Source organism: Salvelinus alpinus, chromosome 2, assembly GCF_045679555.1.
Source record: "Salvelinus alpinus chromosome 2, SLU_Salpinus.1, whole genome shotgun sequence".
NCBI lineage: Eukaryota > Metazoa > Chordata > Actinopteri > Salmoniformes > Salmonidae > Salvelinus > Salvelinus alpinus.
The window spans coordinates 102,188,268-102,209,906 of NC_092087.1; the positions used below are offsets into that span (position 1 = coordinate 102,188,268).

The following is a 21,639-nucleotide window of genomic DNA, read 5'->3' on the forward strand; positions in this document are numbered from 1 at the left end:
TCACACATGAAAGATACCAAATTAAAGCTACACTGGTTGTGAATCCAGCCAACATGTCAGAATTCAAATAGGCTTTTCGGTGAAAGCAAACAATGCTATTATCTGAGGATAGCACCATTGTAAACAAAGAGAGAGAAGCATATTTCAACCCTGCAGGCGCGACACAAAACGCAGAAATAGAAATATAATTCATGCCTTACCTTTGACGAGCTTCTGTTGTTGGCACTCCCAATATGTCCCATAAACATCACAAATAGTCATTTTTTTTCGATTAATTCCATCAATGTATATCCAAAATGTCCATTTATTTGCCGCGTTTGAGCCAGAAAAACACCGGTTCCAATTTGTGAAACGTGACTACAAAATGTCTCAAAGGTTACCTGTAAATGTTGGCCAAAAATGTCAAACTATTTTTGTAATACATCTTTTGGTATTTTTTAACGGAAATAATCGATAAAGTTGAAGACAGGATGATCTGTGTTCAATACAGGATTAAAACCAACTGTAGCTAGCTTTCTGGTCACGCGCTTCTAACAAACAGGACACTTCGAGTGACCCTCCTTCAAGATGGCCGTACTTCTTCATTACACAAAGGAATAACCTCAACCAATTTCTAAAGACTGTTGACATCCAGCGGAAGCGGTAGGTCCCTTTAAAAATCTGGTTCCCCAATGAAAACTCATTGAAAAGAGAGTGACCTCAAAAAAAAATCTGAATGGTTTGTCCTCAGGGTTTTGCCTGCTAAATAAGTTCTGTTATACTCACAGACATGATTCAAACAGTTTTAGAATCTTCAGAGTGTTTTCTATCCAAATATGTCATAATCATATATTATCTTCTGGGGATGAGTAGCATGCAGTTTAATTGCAGGGCATGCTTTTTATCCAAAATTCCGAATGCTGCCCCCTACCCAAGAGCAGTTAACTGCCTTGTTCAGGGGCAGAATGACATATTTTTACCTTGTCAGCTCTGGGACTCGATCCACCAACCTTTGGGTTAGTGGCCCAATGCTCTAACCACTAGGTTACCTGCCGCCCCAAGGTTCCACATCATCAAGCAACATGGTCTGTTTGGTGCTGTTCCATTCACTCCATTCCATTGTTATATAAATAGCCATTAGAGGCTGTTGAGGGGAGGGCGGCCCACAACAATGGCCGGAATGGAGTAGAATGGAACAGCACCAAACAGACCATGTTGCTTGATACCATTCCACTCACCCCACCCCGGCCACCACTATGAGCCGTTCTCCCCTGACCAGCCTTATTCACCATTGATAAACACACACTTCACCGTCGTGATTATGTTCCCTCTACTCTATATAATAGACATCTGTTTATTTTACGTGTCGATACAGGGCTCATCTGTAGAAGTATTCTTACTGATTGTTTTTTCTTACACCGTGCCAGGGATTCGGATGAACAATGGGAACCCACAATGTCAAGGTGTTCATCCCCCACTAATTCAGACGCTGAAGCTGGTTCATCCAGCCGGACCCCTGCTGTCTCCTGCTCCACACCTTCCCCCGCCCGGCCATCTAGAGGTGTGAAGAGGCCAGCCCAGAAGCGGAGGAGGGCCAGTGAACCAGCGGCAACTACCACCGAGGCAGAGGACCGTTGGCACACTGTGCTAGAAGATGATGTGGAGCCACTTCCACCAACATTTAGACCGAAAAGGCAGCCAGGACCTCAGCTGGACAAGACTGTAAAGTACAGCCCCCTTCATCTTTTCCAGATGTTTTTCTCCTTGTCAGTTCTTGATTCGCTGGTTTCTAACACCAACAAGTATGGGGCTAAGACACAAGCAGGCAAGAAAGAGGCATGGAACCCCATTTCCGTCCAAGACCTGTACTGTTACATCTCACTGGTTATTTACATGGGGTTTGTGAAGTGTAAAAACCTCAAGGACTACTGGAGAACGTCAACACTCTACCAACTGCCTTTCCCCTCCACTGTCATGTCTTCTAAAAGGTTTCTGACTATCTCGCAGGCGCTTCATATCAGTGACCCACAAGTTGACGACGACAATGACAAGAAGAGAGGCACAGCAAGCTTTGATAGGCTCTGCAAAATCAAACCTCTCTACCCCAGCATGGTTGAGGCCTGCAAGACCCATTTTCAACCCAACCAGAACCTGTCCATAGATGAGAGGATGGTAGCCTCAAAGGCTGGAATTGGCCTCAAACAATATATGAGTAACAAGCCAACAAAAGGGGGGTACAAACTGTTTGTTTTGGATGATTCTGTGTGTGCCTACACTTGGAATTTTTTTGTTTACGAGGGGAAATCCATCTCAGCCACCGGTAAGGGACTTAGTTATGATTCCGTTATGGAATTATTAGATTTTCAACTGCTGGGGACGGGCTACAAACTGTTTGTGGACAACTTCTACACAAGCCCTACCCTGTTCACAGACCTGAGGAAGCTGAATGTGTGGGCTTGTGGCACCATTCGTCCCAACAGAGTGGGTTTTCCCAAAACAAAAGTCAACGACATGCCTAAGCGGGCTGATAGGGGTACCATGCGATGGATTCGTAAAGATGACCTGCTCTTTGTAAAGTGGATGGATACCAGAGAGGTGGTCATGTGCTCCAGTATCCACAAATCGTACAGTGGCGATCACGTCGTCAGGCGTGTGAAGGACGCTAATGGGGAACAGACCACTAAAAATGTTCCCATTCCTGCTGCTGTGAAGGATTACAACAAGAGCATGGGAGGTGTGGACCTGTCAGATGCTCTGATAGGCTACTACAATGTTCTCCACAAGACAACGAAATGGTACAGAACATTGTTTTATCATTTCATCGACATTGCTGTGGTGAATGCATTCGTCCTCCAGAAGGAAATGGCTAAGAGCTGTGGACAGACCTCCATGACACAGCTAGCCTTCAGAAAGCTGCTCATCCAGGAGCTTGCTGGCTACGGCACAAAGTCCACTGCAGCACCTTCTGCCCCCTCTACCTCTGTCCCTTCTGCTCCTGCCACCAGTGGTGTTCACATGGCCAAATTCATAACTGCAGACATAAATGTGCCTCGGGGCAAAAAGGCCACAGCATGGAGGCGTCGTTGTGTTCTTTGTCACATGAAGTCCCCCATCACCTGCACGACTTGTTCGGTTTGCCTCTGCTTTACAGCAGAAAGAGACTGCTTTGGGACTTGGCATCAGCAGCGCAATATTGTGTAGAGGACTGAGGATCTTCCAAATACTGTCATTCTAAAGTTGTTTTATTTTATATTTTACTTTGTGTGGTTTGTGGTGTTGTTCAACAGTGACATTGGATCCCTGGGCTGCTAACTTGGCCCTTAAATGTTTCACTTCTGTGTTTGGAGATATTGGATCAGCATTCTTGTCACATTTCCCGTTAGTACCTTTTATGTAGGGAAGCTAATGATCCATCATTTATGACATTCCTGGGAGTGTGTAGACTAAGCATTTTTGTATTTTCTATGTAGTTATTTTCTTGAAAAAAATCAATTCGGCCATTTGGGCAACTCGTGTGGGACACCTGGGTGACTTCATACTAAATGTCATGTAACTCGCTCATTCTTGAAGTTATCAGTCTGACTTTGCACATGTACTGTTGCCCTGTTGTGGACAACATATAAATGACCCCCAGCGTCCTATATCAATGTATGTCCTTTCTTTTGCATTTCAAAGATTATCAAATAAAAATTGAAAACATGTTTTTATCTTTTACCAGCTGTGTTATATTCTCCTACATTAATTTCACATCTCCACAAACTTCAGTGTTCCCTTTCAAATAGTATAGAATATGCATATCCTTGCTTCAGGTCCTGAGCTACAGGCAGTTAGATTTGGGTAATTTTAGGTGGAAATTGAGATGAAGGGTCCTATCCGGAAGAGGTTTTAACCTGACCCAACCATTCTCCTCCCTCTCCTGCTGGCTTTCGCAGATTGTGCCATTACTCTCCTGAAGTTGCCGCATTGACCAATCATGTCAATGAGAAGCTATACAGAGCTGTCCGCATTGGTACAACATTTGGGAGGCGCATGGCGGTGCAGTACGGAGCTCCATTTGGCCTCTGGAGGCTGAGACCAAATTTTTGGATAAAGCATAAATTGGATATTAGTCTTTTTTTTAGGATTAGTTCAGAGGGTGCAAATACAAGGCCTTCGGAAGTATTCAGGCCCCTTGACTTTTTCCACATTTTGTTACGTGACAGCCTTATTCTAAAATATATATTTTTTTTAAATAATCAATCTACACAATACCCAATAATGACGAAGTAAAAACAGGTTAACATAAAAAATTACAAATGGAAATATCACATTTACATAAGTATTCAGACCCTTTACTCAGTACTTTGTTGAAGCACCCTAGGCAGCGATTACAGCTTCGAGTCTTGGGTATGACCCTACAATACTTTCTTAAAGTATGGGTCGCGACCCTGATAATGGTGGGTCGCTATGTGTCAGTGTACATTTATAATTGTTCACAACACCACAAAAATTGCAAAAAAATTCAAACCTGTTTTCACTCTGTCATTATGGGGTATTGTGTGTAGGGAAAAAACGATTTAATCAATTTTAGAATAAGGCTGTAAGGTGAAAGGTCAAGGGGTCTGAATACTGTATGTGCCAAGTTAAAATATTCCCAAGAGACATGTTCTAAACTCTGCTTCTGGCTCCTCAGCAACTTTGCAGTGTTGTGTTATTTCTATTAGCCCAGAACGTTTGTTGTGTCATTACATACAGCCGGAAATAACATTTGGATATCAGAGCGGCGGTAACTCACCAGCATTACGACCAGGAATACGACTTTCCCGAATGTGATCCTTTGTTCGTACCCCCCAGGGCTCGTCGCCGACGGCAGAGAAGAGGTATTCCGAGTGGACTTCTAGTCAGACTCAGGAGGCGGGCACACCATGTACAAAGAATAATAATGCAATTTAACCAGTGATGGATGGTGACGAAAATAATGACATCACCAGTAGTCATGTTAAAGTTTTCAATATTTTATTGGTGGAGTTGATGTATTTGCATGTGGCTGTGCATTATATGATGCCTGAATAGGAAACAGTCTGATCGTGACTACTGGTTTTCTTAATAAATTATTGATCAAAACCTTCTTTGGGGTTAATTCCAAATATCTACTTGCATTGCTTGGTAGTGTATTCGCATAGTATGATACATAAATAATAACATTTAAGTCAAATAAAACAAACAGTATTATCCTGAATTCAGACGTGAATAACATTTCTGTTATCACATCAACAAAACCTTTCAGAATGTACCTGTTTTCATTATAGAATGTGCTACCTGTCCCAGACCTGCTGTTTTCAACTCTTAATGATCGGCTATGAAAAGCCAACTGACATTTATTCCTGATTATTATTTGACCATGCTGGTCATTTATGAACATTTTGAACATCTTGGCCATGTTCTGTTATAATCTCCACCCGGCACAGCCAGAAGAGGACTGGCCACCCCTCATAGCCTGGTTCCTCTCTAGGTTTCTTCCTAGGTTTTGGCCTTTCTAGGGAGTTTTTCCCAGCCACCGTGCTTCTACACCTGCATTGCTTGCTGTTTGGGGTTTTAGGCTGGGTTTCTGTACAGCACTTCGAGATATTAGCTGATGTACGAAGGGCTATATAAAATAAACTTGATTTTATTTGCTAGCAAGCTGCCGATCTGTCTGAATCAGTAGCCTTGTGTCGAACGGTCCCGTCGACTAGATTATACGTCACGCAAGAAACAACTTGAAAGAATCATCTGCTGACTAGTTTGGGTGACGCAGTTTGGGAAAATGTTAATTACATTGTTTATTCTTGCTAACAACTTAATACAACAAAATAACCAGAGCTGTTTTTACTGCCCCACAGGAGGCATTTTGCCATGCTGTCATTGTAAATACGAATTTGTTCCGAGGCTGCTGTTCATGCTGGGAATGTTGATTGAAGTATGGTCAACTAAGAAAACTATCATTTCTATAGTAGATTTTGATCACACAATAAACATTGGACATACTCAGAAGTAAATGCCACACCTTTTCATTCCATGTCATTAATTTTACTACTTTCACAGGAAGTTATGCTACACTGCCTACAGGAAGTTATGCTATACTGCCTACAGGAAGTTATGCTACACTGCCTACAGGAAGTTATGCTACACTGCCTACAGGAAGTTATGCTACACTGCCTACAGGAAGTTATGCTATACTGCCTACAGGAAGTTATGCTATACTGCCTACAGGAAGTTATGCTACACTGCCTACAGGAAGTTATGCTATACTGCCTACAGGAAGTTATGCTACACTGCCCACAGGAAGTTATGCTACATTGCCTACAGGAAGTTATGCTACACTGCCTACAGGAAGTTATGCAATACTGCCCACAGGAAGTTATGCTATACTGCCTACAGGAAGTTATGCTACACTGCCTACAGGAAGGTATGCTACACTGCCTACAGGAAGTTATGCTACACTGTCCACAGGACGTTATGCTATACTGCCTACAGGAAGTTATGCTACACTGCCCACAGGAAGTTATGCTACACCGCCAACAGGAAGTTATGCTACACTACCTACAGGAAGTTATGCTACACCGCCAACAGGAAGTTATGCTACACTACCTACAGGAAGTTATGCTACACTTCCTACAGGAAGTTATGCTATACTGCCTACAGGAAGTTATGCTACAACGCCAACAGGAAGTTATGCTACACTACCTACAGGAAGTTATGCTATACTGCCTACGGGAAGTTATGCTACAACGCCAACAGGAAGTTATGCTACACTACCTACAGGAAGTTATGCTACACTACCTACAGGAAGTTATGCTATCCTGTAGGTAGTGCCCCCGGAGTCTCTTCATGGAAGAGCCCACCTGCACTCAGCTGGTCAGGTGCCTTAACAGGAAAAGGATATGACATCACACAGGGAGAAAGGCAGGAGCAGTGGTGCCCTGTATGTCCAAGGTGTCTCTGGGCCAGATGACTGTAAAATAACTTTGTGACCACTGCTGAGGTAAAAAAAAAAAAAGGCCATACAAATTTGCTTGATTGATTGTATAAATATTAGTCCTATTACCAGTCAGATAGGAAGTAGCAGTGAAGTCCTACTACCAGTCAGATAGGAAGTAGCAGTGAAGTCCTATTATAAGTCAGAATAGGAAGTAGCAGTGAAGTTCTATTACCAGTCAGGTAGGAAGTCGCAGTGAAGTCCTATTACCAGTCAGATAGGAAGTAGCAGTCCTACTACGACACAAAATGTCACCTGTGGATATTGATCCAACACCACGTATTCAAACCAGCCCACTGGGCACAGACGTGTTGAACGTCTAGTTTCTCTTTACATTTCTTTGAGTCGTCAACTAAAGTGGATTCAACATGAAATCAACACAAAATGTCACCTGTCATTGGATTTAGGTTGCCAGTTCGGTGAAAAATAAAACATACCTGATATTCATGGCTTTTTACAAATCCAATCAGGTTCCACATTGATCAAACATCACATGGATTTGTTTTGTTGAAATGACGTGGAAACAAAGTTTATTCAACCAGTGGGAGGCTTGTAAATGACCCCAGGAAAATAAAACAAAGAACTCTTCATTGAGACAATGATAAAAAGCAATCCGTGGGAGAGTTGAGGTGGATATTATAAAATAAGGATCTGCTGGAGTCCAAGTCAAACCAAGATTCTTTATTTCTGAGCTCAGAGAGAATAACAGTTACACAGCGCAGTGTAGACAGTCTGAATTCCTGAAGCATTGGGTGATGGGCACATATCTTAATAGTTTCCTGTTCCTGGGAGGGATATTATTCATACAAGGACACAGGTGCAGCTGGTTTGCAACACTGGATGATACACAAGGTTAGTCACATACTCAGTTATGTCCAAGAACAGGAGATTATAATAGGTCAGTTTCACAAGGTTAGTCTGTGGTGGTTAATTGCTGTATTACCAAATGAGGAGAGACAAAGTTCACACACCAGTCAGTTATACTTAAACTACATCTTTAATAATAAGATCTTTGCAATAGCAATGACTTTCAACAATTCACTATTTCTAATGAACCGTTGAGAGTGGCAACACAATGGCTACTGAGATCTTTTATAGCAAAGATCCACCCCCTAGTCGACATAAACCACAGATATTAGGAACAGTTTACAAAGTGAGACTTTATAATGAGAAAGGAGTATTCCGTAGCCAGATAGCATTCGCTATAATTCATCATTCAGTTTGGTCCCTAAGACGAGGTTCTAATCTCGTTCCTGGTACTTCATTGCACAAAAACACCAACTCATCCAATGGCATAACTCAATTGTCAACTCTAGATAGTCCCATCTCAAGTAAAACCCCTTCTTGACCCCACTCCTGGACAAGCTCACTGAGGGGAGTGAGCCTCTAGGTCATACACTATCCCAGGATAAGTGCAACATCGGAGAGGCCATACAATGGTTCCAGACACTGCCATACACCTCCCCCCAATGCCAAAGGAGGGAGTGACTTGCGCACAGACATTGTGGAAACCAGTAAGTGGTTCCCCATTAATCACACCATCCCTTCACATAGTTTAACAGATACATTCACATATGAAGACAATGTTCCCTCCTGTCCTCTTCCCTTCCTGATATTCTGCATAGCACCAGGGACATGTGAAAGACAAGCCTGACCTCTCCCCTCTCTGGGACCCAGGTGACTGAGCCCCAGCTGAGGGAAGAAGTGCAACTGCCAACACCAGAGTCCGAAGGGATACATTCTAATAACAAGTATATCACATGAGCATATTATGCAGAAAAGACATCTTAATTATCTATGTTACCCAACTAATTCTGATTCATCCACCACAAGTCACATACTCAGATATGTGGACACATACAATTAACATTTTGCATTACAGAGTCTGTGAACATTTTCATTTCATTAAATCATCAGTGGGCCAACATTGCAAATGTAAACAACGGAACAAATGCATCACATCCAAATATCACTTGACTATCTGTAGTGCTGGAGGAAGGACACCCAGATAAACACACACACAGAGTTTAAAAAGGACCATTTAAACACATGGAATCTGATCTAATCTATATTCAAACTGACATACTCCATATACAATTTGTTTTCTAATAAAAACATACAAATATATGTTTGAGTAGACTGTGTACAATTGAATTTCTTATAGTAAAAACAAGTAAACACATTCTCAGGGAACAACATAAGACAATGGGAGCAGTGTGTACGCCCTCTGATGAATTTTAAGTGTATGTGATGTGAATTACAAGTTTACACACTAGGATAAGTAATTATTCTCTCCTGTGTAGATTCTCATATGTTTTGTAAGTGACTGTGATGAGTAATATGTCTTCCCAGTCTGAACATTTGTAAGGATTCTCCCCTGTCTCATTTGTTCTTTCAGGCCTCCTAAATAGGTAAAACGCTATGAACTCTGGGAGCAGTGGTAAGGCTTCTCCCCTGTGTGTGTTCGCTCATGAACTCTCAAGCTTTCTGAAAGGCTAACTCATTCCACACTGGGCGCAATGGTATGGCTTCTCAAATGTGTGTAATTTGCTCATGGGCTTTCAGGTTTCCTGAATGGCTAAAACTCTTTCCACACTGAGCACAATGGTATGGTGTCTCCCCTGTGTGTATTCGCTCATGAGCTTTGAGGGCGTCTAACCGCTTAAAACTCATTCCACACCGGGAGCATGGGTGTGGCTTCGCTCCTGTGTGTATCCTCTCATGTCCTTTCATGCTACCTAAATGGGTAAAACTCTTTCCACAATGGGAGCAGTAGTAAGGCTTCTCCCCTGTGTGCAGTCTCATATGTTCCTTCAGGCTTCCTGAATGCCTAAAACTCTTTCCACACTGGGCGCAATGGTATGACTTCTCCCCTGTATGTATTCGCTCATGAACTTTCAGGCTTCCTGACTGGCTAAAACTCTTACCACACTGGGCGCAATGGTATGACTTATCCCCTGTATGTATTCGCTCATGAACTTTTAGGCTTCCTGAATGGCTAAAACTCTTTCCACACTGGGAGCAATGGAAAGGCCTCTCCCCTGTGTGTGTTCGCTCATGAGCTTTCAGATTTCCTAAGTGGCTAAAACTCTTTCCACAATGGGAGCAATGGAAAGGCTTCTCCACTGTGTGTGTCCTCTCATGTCTTTTCAGGCTTCCTAACTTGTTAAAACTCTTTCCAATCTGGGAGCAGAGGTGTCGTATTGCTGGTTTAGAAGTCATTGGTTCCTCCAAGTTTGGTTTTCCTCCTGCCAAAGACAGTGTTCATTTTAAGAGAAACCAGGATGAAATCTCCACATCATAAAACTGCCTTGCTATGAGGTTTAATCCAAATCAGATCCCTCAACCTGAGGCCAGCTTTCAAACATTACATAATTTAAAACAAATATTGTAGAGCTGCCTGGTAATTACTGATAATGTTTACATTACTTATTTTATTCATTCTGTTTTACAAGTCAGAACACAAAAAACTAAACAGTTCTAGGACACTCAAGACAGAATCCACTGGATTATTTTCGAGCAGGTGGTTGTAAATACACTGCTCAAAAAAATAAAGGGAACACTTAAACAACACAATGTAACTCCAAGTCAATCACACTTCTATGAAATCAAACTGTCCAATTAGGAAGCAACACTGATTGACAATAAATTTCACATGCTGTTGTACAAATGGAATAGACAAAAGGTGGAAATTATAGGCAATTAGCAAGACACCCCCAAAAAAGGAGTGATTCTGCAGGTGGTGACCACAGACCACTTCTCAGTTCCTATGCTTCCTGGCTGATGTTTTGGTCACTTTTGAATGCTGGCGGTGCTCTCACTCTAGTGGTAGCATGAGACGGAGTCTACAACCCACACAAGTGGCTCAGGTAGTGCAGTTCATCCAGGATGGCACATCAATGCGAGCTGTGGCAAAAAGGTTTGCTGTGTCTGTCAGCGTAGTGTCCAGAGCATGGAGGCGCTACCAGGAGACAGGCCAGTACATCAGGAGACGTGGAGGAGGCCGTAGGAGGGCAACAACCCAGCAGCAGGACTGCTACCTCCGCCTTTGTGCAAGGAGGTGCACTGCCAGAGCCCTGCAAAATGACCTCCAGCAGGCCACAAATGTGCATGTGTCAGCATATGGTCTCACAAGGGGTCTGAGGATCTCATCTCGGTACCTAATGGCAGTCAGGCTACCTCTGGCGAGCACATGGAGGGCTGTGCGGCCCCACAAAGAAATGCCACCCCACACCATGACTGACCCACCGCCAAACCGGTCATGCTGGAGGATGTTGCAGGCAGCAGAACGTTCTCCACGGCGTCTCCAGACTCTGTCACGTCTGTCACATGTGCTCATGTGCTCAGTGTGAACCTGCTTTCATCTGTGAAGAGCACAGGGCGCCAGTGGCGAATTTGCCAATCTTGGTGTTCTCTGGCAAATGCCAAACGTCCTGCACGGTGCTGGGCTGTAAGCACAACCCCCACCTGTGGACGTCGGGCCCTCATACCACCCTCATGGAGTCTGTTTCTGACCGTTTGAGCAGACACATGCACATTTGTGGCCTGCTGGAGGTCATTTTGCAGGGCTCTGGCAGTGCACCTCCTTGCACTTAAAAAGTGAAAAAAAGTTCCTTAAAAAAAACCTTAAAAAGTATTTAATACACAGGCTGTCACGTAACAAAATATGGAAAAAGTCAAAGGGTGTGAATACTTTCTGAAGGCACTGTATATAGCCATGTTATAAAGTATGAAAAAGTTTGTTCATTCACATCATGAATTCACTATGACATCATCATATTTGTATATGTTTTATGGGTTGAAAAAAAAGCCATAACTAATAAAATAACAAATTAACTGGCAAAGTAGCAGACCAAGGCTCGTATCCAGCAATATCACAAGTCACATTTTTGCAGCGGTTTCAGTACAGCACTACAGGGAGAGAGAGGGGGAGAGGACAAACTCCACTGGACTAGTTTCAATGTATGGAATCACTTAGGAGTTTCTGGATTTTGGGGAAACTTCTCCTTTAAAACTTCTTGTCAATAGGGGGGGCCATTTCGACTTTGTAAAAATGTTGTTCCCAAATTAAACTGCCTCGTACTCAATTCTTGCTCGTACAATATGCATATTATTATTACTATTGGATAGAAAACACTCTCTAGTTTCTAAAACCGTTTGAATTATATCTGTGAGTAAAACAGAACTCGAGTTGGAGCAATCTTCCTGTCAGGAAGTGAGAAATCTGAAATTGGGAACTCTGTTCCTGGGTCAGTTAAATAATTTGCAATTATTCTATTGGTCGACAAGCACTGCATACGATTTCCCCTAGATGTCAGCAAGCGTTGAGAATTGAAATGGTGTTGCTAGGTAGATCTGAGGCAGTATAAATAGGCTTGGCACGAGGGGTGAACCCTTTTCATCGTTCGCCATGACGCAAGACAGACCTCAGGATGGCCATCTGAGAAGCTCACGTTATCGGCGTTAGATATATCCGGCTCTGATTCTATTCGATATAGGTGTTAGAAACATCATAACGTAGTTATTTTAAACCGAGTTATATCAGTTTATATGAGTATATCGCGATTTTCGGAATTTTCTTTGTCCTGCGTTTTGAAGAGTTGGGCATGTCTGGGCCACATAGCTAATGTTTGCTGCTAATTACACGGTTGAAGACGACATTCTACAGCCGAGCAACGATTATTATGGACAAAGGACACCTTGCCCAAGATTCTGATGGAAGCTCAACAAATAGTAAGAAGTCTTTATGCTGTTAATTCGTATTTATGTTGAAAAATGTTAAACAATAATTCCGCCATTAATTTCGGCATGGTCTCGCTGTAACGCACGCTGTATGTCGTAGTAACGTTAATTTAAAAAATCTAACACAGCGGTTGCATTAAGAACTAATGTATCTTTAATTTGCTGTCCAACCTGTATTTTTTAGTCAAGTTTACGATGAGTTATTGATTAGATTAGGTGCCTCTCCAAGATGGCGCCGGACAGATTGCTTGAAGTTTGGCTACTATTCACATTGTATAAGCACGATTTGTGCCGCTACATATGCACATTTTCGAACAAACCCTATATTCATTGTGTAATATGATGTTACAGGACTGTCATCTGATGAAGTTTATGAAGGTTAGTCATAAATTATATATATTTTGCTGGTTTGTTACGATCGCTAACCTTTGCTGCTGGTAAAAGGCTTGTGTTTCTGGCTATTGTGGTAAGCTAATATAATGCTATAGTGTTTTCGCTGTAAAACACTTTAAAAAATCGGAAATATTGTCTGGATTCACAAGATGTTTGTCTTTCATTTGCTGTACACCATATATTTTTCAGAAATGTTTTATGATGAGTATTTAGGTATTTGACGTTGGTCTCTGTAATTATTCTGGCTGCTTCGGCGCTATTTCAGATTGCAGCTGCAATTTAGAACTGATTTATACCTGAAATATGCACATTTTTCTAACAAAACATATGCTATACAATAAATCTGTTATCAGACTGTCATCTGATGAAGTTGTTTCTTGGTTAGTGACTATTTATATCTTTATTTGGTCAAATTTGTGATAGCTACCTATGCAGGAAGAAAATGGTGGGGGAAAAAAGTTGTGTCTTTTGCTATGGTGGTTAGCTAATAGAAATACATATTGTGTCTTCCCTGTAAAACATTTTAAAAATCAGAAATGATGGATGGATTCACAAGATGTGTATCTTTCATTTGGTGTCTTGGACTTGTGATTTCATGAACATTTTATTATATGATATCCCTGTGGCTTTAGGCTAGGCTATGCTAGTCAGCTTTTTTGATGGGGGGGATCCCGGATCCGGGTTTGTGACTCGTTAGTCATTAGATGCTACAGTCCTCCTTTAAGACTCCATAATGTTTCATCATCAGATGCTGCAGTCCTTCTTTAAGACTCCATCATGTTTAGAATGTGTCTGGAAGCGCTACTCTATCTATTCTACTCTTATCTTTTCGGTTTTAATAATATTTAATAATAATAATAATAATACTAATAATGTTATAATAGGTAATAACTAACTTGAATAACTAGTTTTAATACCTGCCCACCGCACCAACAAAATCTTTCTTTACCCCCCTCTAACAATACCGCTACAGAATTAGCATAGTAGGCCATGTAATTTAAGGTAATCTGAAATATTTAGGACTAACTAACTATTCCTTGCCACCCATTCTGAAACTCACTGCAGCTCTTTGTTAAGTGTTGCTGTCATTTCAGTTGCTGTAGTAGCTGACGTGTACAGTGTTGAGTCATCCGCATACATAGACACACTGGCTTTACTCAAATGTCGTTGGTAAAGATTGAAAAAGTAGGTGCCAAACAGCTGCCCTGGGGAATTCCTGATTCTACCTTGATTTTGTTGTACAGGCTTCCATTAAAGAACACTCTCTGTGTTCTGTTAGACAGGTAGCTCTGGGGCGGCAGGTAGCCTAGTGGTTAGAGCGTTAGGCCAGTAACCAAAAGGTTGCTGGATCGAATCCCCGAGCTGACAAGGTAAAACTCTGTCGTTCTGTCCCTGAACAAGACAGTTAACCCACTGTTCCTAGGCCGTCATTGAAAATAAGAATTTGTTCTTAACCAACTTGCCTAGTTAAATAAAGGTTACATTTTTTTTTTAAAAGCTCTTTATCCACAATATAGCAGGGGGTGTAAAGCCATATGTTTTTTTCAGCAGCAGACTATGATCGATAATGTCAAAAGCCGCACTGAAGTCTAACAAAACAGCCCCAACAATATTTCTATCATCATCAACTTCTCTCAGCCAATCAGTCATTTGTAAGTGCTATGCTTATTGAATGTCCTTCCCTATAAGCTGAAAGTCTCAATTTGTTAACTGTAAAATAGCATTGTATCTGGCCAAACTATTTTCATAACATCCATATCCACCAGTCTATATTCATGACAACTAACAGAACTCTGCTGGTTGTCCTGGTAACAGATACCAGTGGGCAGATCTATTTAATTTGTTCAAACTAAACTACAGCACTTACTTTGATGAGTCAAATCTGATCCTTTCTTCTCTTCTCCTCCTCTCACAGTTCCACTCAGCCCCGTTGTTTTCCTGCAGTCCACCAGCAGCACAGACAACCTCTTCATACCCAGCAGTAAGGCGCTACCGGGAGAGGCACGACATGGGGACTCCGGGAGAGAGGAAGGGCTAGCGTTGTCCTGGTAATCATAAAGAGGGGACAAAGACACATATCTTTATGGATGCTGAAGCCACTGTTGTCATGAAGTGCTTTACAGAAACCCAGCCCAGACCCCGATAGAGCAAGCTGTATGCTAGAACAAACCAAGCTGTACCATCTGGTGTTCTGATCTGGAGAGATTCTTCTCTGACTCGTCAGCATCAGGATGTTGTTGAGGCTCCCCAGAGGATCCACGATAGTCACGTCTCTCTCCTGTGTGAACGAGAACAGCAAACAGACGTAAACTTATGACCATCTATTACAATCAAGAGGCATGAATATGTCTAAAATTGCCTTTTTCATCATGATTTTGTCAAATGTTGTTTGTGTTGCAAATGTATAGGGTCAATTCCAATTCTCTCCACTGGGATTCTCTGCCTCTAACCCTATTACAGGGGCTGAGTCACTGGCTTACTGGTGCTCTTTCATGCCGTCCCTAGGAGGGGTGCGTCACTTGAGTGGGTTGAGTCACTGACGTGATCTTCCTGTCTGGGTTGGCGCTCCCCCTTGGGTTGTGCCGTGGCGGAGATCTTTGTGGGCTATACCCGGCCTTGTCTCAGGATGGTAAGTTGGTGGTTGAAGATATCCCTCTAGTGGTGTGGGGGCTGTACCTTGGCAAAGTGGGTGGGGTTATATCCTTCCTGTTTGGCCCTGTCCGGGGGTATCATCGGAGGGGGCCACAGTGTCTCCTGACCCCCCCTGTCTCAGCCTCCAGTATTTATGCTGCAGTAGTTTATGTGTCGGGGGGCTAGGGTCAGTTTGTTATATCTGGAGTACTTCTGTCTTATCCGGTGTCCTGTGTGAATTTAAGTATGCTCTCTCTAATTCTCTCTTTCTCTCGGAGGACCTGAGCCCTAGGACCATGCCTCAGGACAACCTGACATGATGACTCCTTGCTGTCCCCAGTCCACCTGGCCGTGCTGCTGCCCCAGTTTCAACTGTTCTGCCTGCGGCCTGTTCACCGGACGTGCTACCTGTCCCAGACCTGCTGTTTTCAACTCTCTAGAGACCGCAGGAGCGGTAGAGATACTCTTAATGATCGGCTATTTAAAGCCAACTGACATTTACTCCTGAGGTGCTGCACCCTCGACAACTACTGTGATTATTATTATTTGACCATGCTGGTCATTTATGAACATTTGAACATCTTGGCCATGTTCTGTTATAATCTCCACCCGGCACAGCCAGAAGAGGACTGGCCACCCCTCATAGCCTGGTTCCTCTCTAGGTTTCTTCCTAGGTTTTGGCCTTTCTAGCGAGTTTTTCCTAGCCAACGTGCTTCTACACCTGCATTGCTTGCTGTTTGGGGTTTTAGGCTGGGTTTCTGTACAGCACTTTGAGATATCAGCTGATGTACGAAGGGCTATATAAATACATTTGATTTGATTTAGAATGCCCCGTTAAAACAATACATTAAATCAAGAACTTCATAGTGCCCCTGTTTTTAAGACAGTACTCACTGTTTGTAATCTGATCTTGAGCCTCCTCCCATTTCACTCCGAAAACGTCTTCCTCCTCTTTAATTGAGATATCCTCCTCTTCCTCTTTTACTCTAAAAGGTTCTTCCTCTTCTTTCACTACATTCTCTTCTTTCAATGTTATGGCATCTTCCTCCTTTTTGATTCTGAAAGCTTCTACCTCTTTTTCCACTTTGACAACCTCTTTCCCATCTTCCTCTTTCACTGTAATATCATCCTCTTCTTCTTTCAATGTGATATCTTCCCCTTCCTCCTTTTTCATCCTGAAAGCTTCTTCCTCTCCTTTCATCAGAGCTTCTTTCTCCGTCGAGCTTAGTGAACTCATACTCCGGTCGATTAGCCTAGTTTACCACATTTGCTAATTTAACAAGCAAATTACGTTTAAATGAACTAGTAGACAAGTAAACAGAATTATATTCAAAACACTAAGAGTAAAATACACAAGATTGGTCTAAAGCGCTTCAATGTTTCGGTTTTAGGTTCGCTAGCAAATCACCACGTTGGTTGAATCAGAAGCCTTTTGTCGCTGTTGAAGAAGCCTCCAGTTCCGTCCACTAGATTATACGTCACGCAAGCAGCATCACCTGAAAGACTCAAATCGCCATCTGCTGACTGGAGTGGGTAACGCAGATTGGAAAAATATTAATTACAATGTTTATTCTTGCAAGCAATGTCATGAGAGGTAATAAGAAATAAAAAAACAGATGTTATGTTTTCTCTTACTTCTTACAGCCAATACTTTCCTCCAGGGCTGACCTGCCCATTAGGCAGGATTAGGTGACAGATTAAAGAGTTTTCATTTTTATGTCATAGTTATTCTGAACCCACTGCCTGCAAGTCGTCTAAATTAGCCTCAGTGATTTGTATTTTCCTTCAACTTTCTGAAGAGGAAAAAGCCCTGAAATGCCCCTGTCTGAGTGCATTTGTCTACCATTATGTTTAGCTGTTGGGCGATTATGCTAATGACAACCATCTTCTGGTTGATGGAAAAGCTTTCCCAAAAACCTTGTCAATTAAATGTTAACTACAAAGTAGTCTATGCCTACCTGGCAGAATGATATCATGATTATTTGCATCAATCCAGTTGTGATTTGTTCAGCAGACTCTGCAATCACATGTGTGCTACAGAGACACCACCAACCAAGCAAGGCTCTTGCTGGTGCCACTTGAATTAAAGGGTATCTACACACAAAAATGAACATTTCTTAGATTTTTCTCAGACTTCAAAAGTGGTCTCCTGATGTGGTTTAAGTATTATTGTGGACTTAGAACATCCAATGTTGTTGTTTTTCTATTAACAGTGTGATTTAGAGAGAAAAACAGAAAAACAGGGACAAATCAGAAACCTGAAAAAACGGAGAAAATGTAATTAGGTTAAAAAAAGAAAAGAAAACTGATTTGATAGGGCCCTAAATATTCTCTACATTTTCTCTCATTACTGGATTATCTAGGGATAGTGTAGAGTAACAGCTGTATTCTGAAGTGACCTTTAACCTCCCTGCTCCTCAATACTTCTTCCACTGGATCAAAGCTTCAGCCAAGTAGGATACATGATAGTGGCAACACATGTAGTTGGGTTGGATATAGTCATGGTAGGATACATGATAGTGTCAACACATGGAGCTGGGTTGGATATAGTCGTGGTAGGATACATTGATAGTGGCAACACATGGAGTAGGGTTTGATATAGTCATGGTAGGATACATGATAGTGGCAACACATGGAGTAGGGTGGGATATAGTCATGGTAGGATACATGATAGTGGTAACACATGGAGCTGGGTTGAATATAGTCATGGTAGGATACATTGAGCGGCAAGATGTTCTTTACCATTCGGCCATCAGATTTGCCACCAATGCTCCTTATAGGACACCTCACTGCACTCTATACTCCTCTGTAAACTGGTTATCTCTGTATACCAGTCGCAAGACCCACTGGTTTAATGCTTATTTATAAAACCCTCTTAGGCCTCACTCACCCCTATCTAAGATATCTATTGCAGCCCTCATCCTCCACATACAACACCCGTTCTGCCAGTCACATTCTGTTAAAGGTCCCCAAAGCACACACATCCCTGGGTCGCTCCTCTTTTCAGTTCGCTGCAGCTAGCGACGGGAACAAGCTGCAAGAAACACTCAAACTGGACAGTTTTATCTCCATCTCTTCATTCAAGGACTCAATCATGGACACTCTTACTGACAGTTGTGGCTGCTTCGTGTGATGTATTGCTGTCTCTACCTTCTTGCCTTTGTGCTCTTGTCTGTGCCAAATAATGTTTGTACCATGTTGTGCTGCTACCATGTTGTGCTGCTACCATGTTGTGCTTCTACCATGTTGTGTTGCCGCCATGTTGCGTTGCTACCATGTTGTGTTGCTACCATGTTGTTCTTCTACCATGTTTTTGTCACGTGGTGTTGCAACCATGGTGTGTTAGTACCATGTTGTTTGTCATGTGGTGTTGCTACCATGTTGTTGTTATGTGGTGTTGCTACCATGTTGTTGTTATGTGGTGTTGCAACTATGTTGTGTTGCTACCATGTTGTTGTTGTGGTGTTTCTACCATGTTGTTGTTATGTTGTGTTGCTACCATGTTGTTGTCATGTGGTGTTGCTACCATGTTGTTGTCATGTTGTGTTGCAACCATGTTGTGTTGCTACCATGTTGTTGTTATGTGGTGTTGCTACCATGTTGTTGTCATGTTGTGTTGCTACCATGTTGTTGTCATGTTGTGTTCCTACCATGTTGTTGTTATGTTGTGTTGCTACCATGTTGTTGTCATGTGGTGTTGCTACCATGTTGTTGTTATGTGGTGTTGCAACCATGTTGTGTTGCTACCATGTTGTTGTTATGTGGTGTTGCTACCACATTGTATTGCTACCATGTTGTTGTTATGTGGTGTTTCTACCATGTTGTGTTAGTACCATATTGTTGTCATGTGGTGTAGCTACCATGTTGTGTTTCTACCATGTTGTGTTGCTACCATGTTGTTGTTATGTGGTGTTACTACCATGTTGTGTTGCTACCATGTTGTTGTTATGTGGTGTTTCTACCGGGTTGTGTTGTTGTTGTTGTCATGTTGTGTTCCTACCATGTTGTTGTTATGTTGTGTTGCTACAATGTTGTTGTCATGTGGTGTTGCTACCATGTTGTTGTTATGTGGTGTCGCTACCATGTTGTTATCATGTGGTGCTTCTACCATGTTGCGTTGCTACCATGTTGTTGTTATGTGGTGTTGCTACCATGTTGTATTGCTACCATGTTGTTGTTATGTGGTGTTTCTACCGGGTTGTGTTGCTACCATGTTGTTGTCATGTTGTGTTGCTACCATGTTGTTGTTATGTGGTGTTTCTACCGGGTTGTGTTGCTACCATGGTGTGTTACTACCATGTTGTTGTCATGTGGTGTTGCAACCATGTTGTGTTGCTGCCATGTTGTGTTGCTACCATGTTGTTATTATGTGGTGTTGCTACCATGTTGTGTTGCTACCATGTTGTGTTGCTTCCATGTTGTTGTTATGTTGTGTTGCTACCATGTTGTTGTTATGTGGTGTTTCTACCATGTTGTTGTTATGTTGTGTTGCTGCCATGTTGTGTTGCTACCATGTTGTTGTCATGTAGTGTTGCAACCATGTTGTTGTTATGTGGTGTTGCTACCATGTTGTGTTGCTACCATGTTGTTATTATGTGGTGTTTCTACCATGTTGTGTTGCTACCATGTTGTTATTATGTTGTGTTTCTACCATGTTGTGTTGCTACCATGTTGTTGTTATGTGGTGTTGCTACCATATTGTTGTTATGTTGTGTTGCCACCATGTTGTTTTGCTACCATGTTGTGCTGCTGCCATGTTGTGTTGCTACCATGTTGTGTTGCTACCATGAATTAAATCTTCCTCTCTCTCTTTCTCTCCCTCTATCTCTCTCCCTCTGTCTCTCCCCTTGGCTGGGAATGTTAAGGGTCAAGAAGTTGTGAATCTAGGGGGGCTCTTGCACACAGGGGAACTATATGTACACAAAATAACTAACAACCTGGACCCCCAGGTGTCTTTCAAAACATATGTTTTACTAACGACCTAAACAGATCATTTTACCCTTTCAAAAATAGTTATAGGGGAGATGTCCGGGGGATGTCTCTGTCTTTGAAAGGGTCATTGTAATATTTAAGATGTCCCCTTTACTGATGACCTAAACAGATACTTTTTGCCCCCCATAAAAGAGTGTCTGAGGGATGTCTCAGTCAACCACCCCAAAACAAGCCCCAGAGGCCTCACACCATCCTCTTTGAAAGGTTCATTGTACTCTTTAACTATGCTTCCTTTACTGACGACCTAAACAGATCACTTTTACCCTTTTAAAAATAGTTGTCAGCTATCCAGATGTAATGGTAAAGAGGTTGTGAACCTAGAGGGGCCCTTGAACACATGTTGAATACTTATTAAAAAATTTTTTTTGTGATTAATACATTTGCAGAAATTTACAAAAAGCCTGTTTCTGCTTTGTCATTATGGGGTATTGTGTGTAGATTGCTGAGGAAATTGTTTTAATTATTCAATTTTTGAATAAGGCTGTAACGTAACAAAATGTGAAAAAGGTCAAGGGGTCTGAATACTTTCCAAAGAAACTGTAAGTGATTGAGGAGAGAGCATCATTGCTATATGACAAATATAATCTAATAAACAAATGTTTGCATAATCAAAGACATGAAAACTGGCACCAACATTGTATTTAGCTAGGATTTCATATGGCCAGGAAGTTGAGAATAACAATAGACAATAGTTATTGTTGCTAGTTTAGGGATGAAGATAGTGAAGGTTCATCAATGTTAAAGATGTTTTTTATTTTGACGTGGAAACATTGTTTATTGGAAAGTAAAACAAAGAACTCTTCATTGAGACAATGATAAACAGCAATCCGTGGGAGAGTTGTGGTGGATATTATAAAATAAGGATCTGCTGGAGTCCAAGTCAAACCAAGAATCTTTATTTCTGA

At 42.0% G+C, this 21,639-nt stretch overlaps 2 protein-coding genes across 3 annotated transcripts in view; one reads left to right on the forward strand and one right to left on the reverse strand.

The window, feature by feature from the left end:
- LOC139546449 (piggyBac transposable element-derived protein 4-like) overlaps positions 1–3,680 on the forward strand; it is a 252,812-nt gene extending 249,132 nt beyond the window's left edge. For both annotated transcript variants that reach the window (XM_071354835.1, XM_071354844.1), the window contains one exon: positions 1,407–3,680. In XM_071354835.1, the coding sequence (XP_071210936.1) occupies positions 1,407–3,180 (1,774 nt within the window). In that variant the 3' untranslated portion in view covers positions 3,181–3,680. The remainder of the gene's footprint in view (positions 1–1,406) is intronic.
- Positions 3,681–7,642: 3,962 nt separating this feature from the next.
- On the reverse strand, positions 7,643–17,923 carry LOC139547002 (zinc finger protein 709-like). The gene is made up of 4 exons (XM_071356032.1): positions 16,637–17,923; positions 15,292–15,389; positions 14,979–15,156; positions 7,643–10,224 (listed from the first exon to the last, which is right to left on the reverse strand). Exons 1-4 carry the CDS (start codon positions 16,977–16,979, stop codon positions 9,509–9,511), a joined length of 1,335 nt encoding a protein of 444 aa, XP_071212133.1. The 5' UTR covers positions 16,980–17,923; the 3' UTR covers positions 7,643–9,508.
- Positions 17,924–21,639: the final 3,716 nt, after the last annotated feature.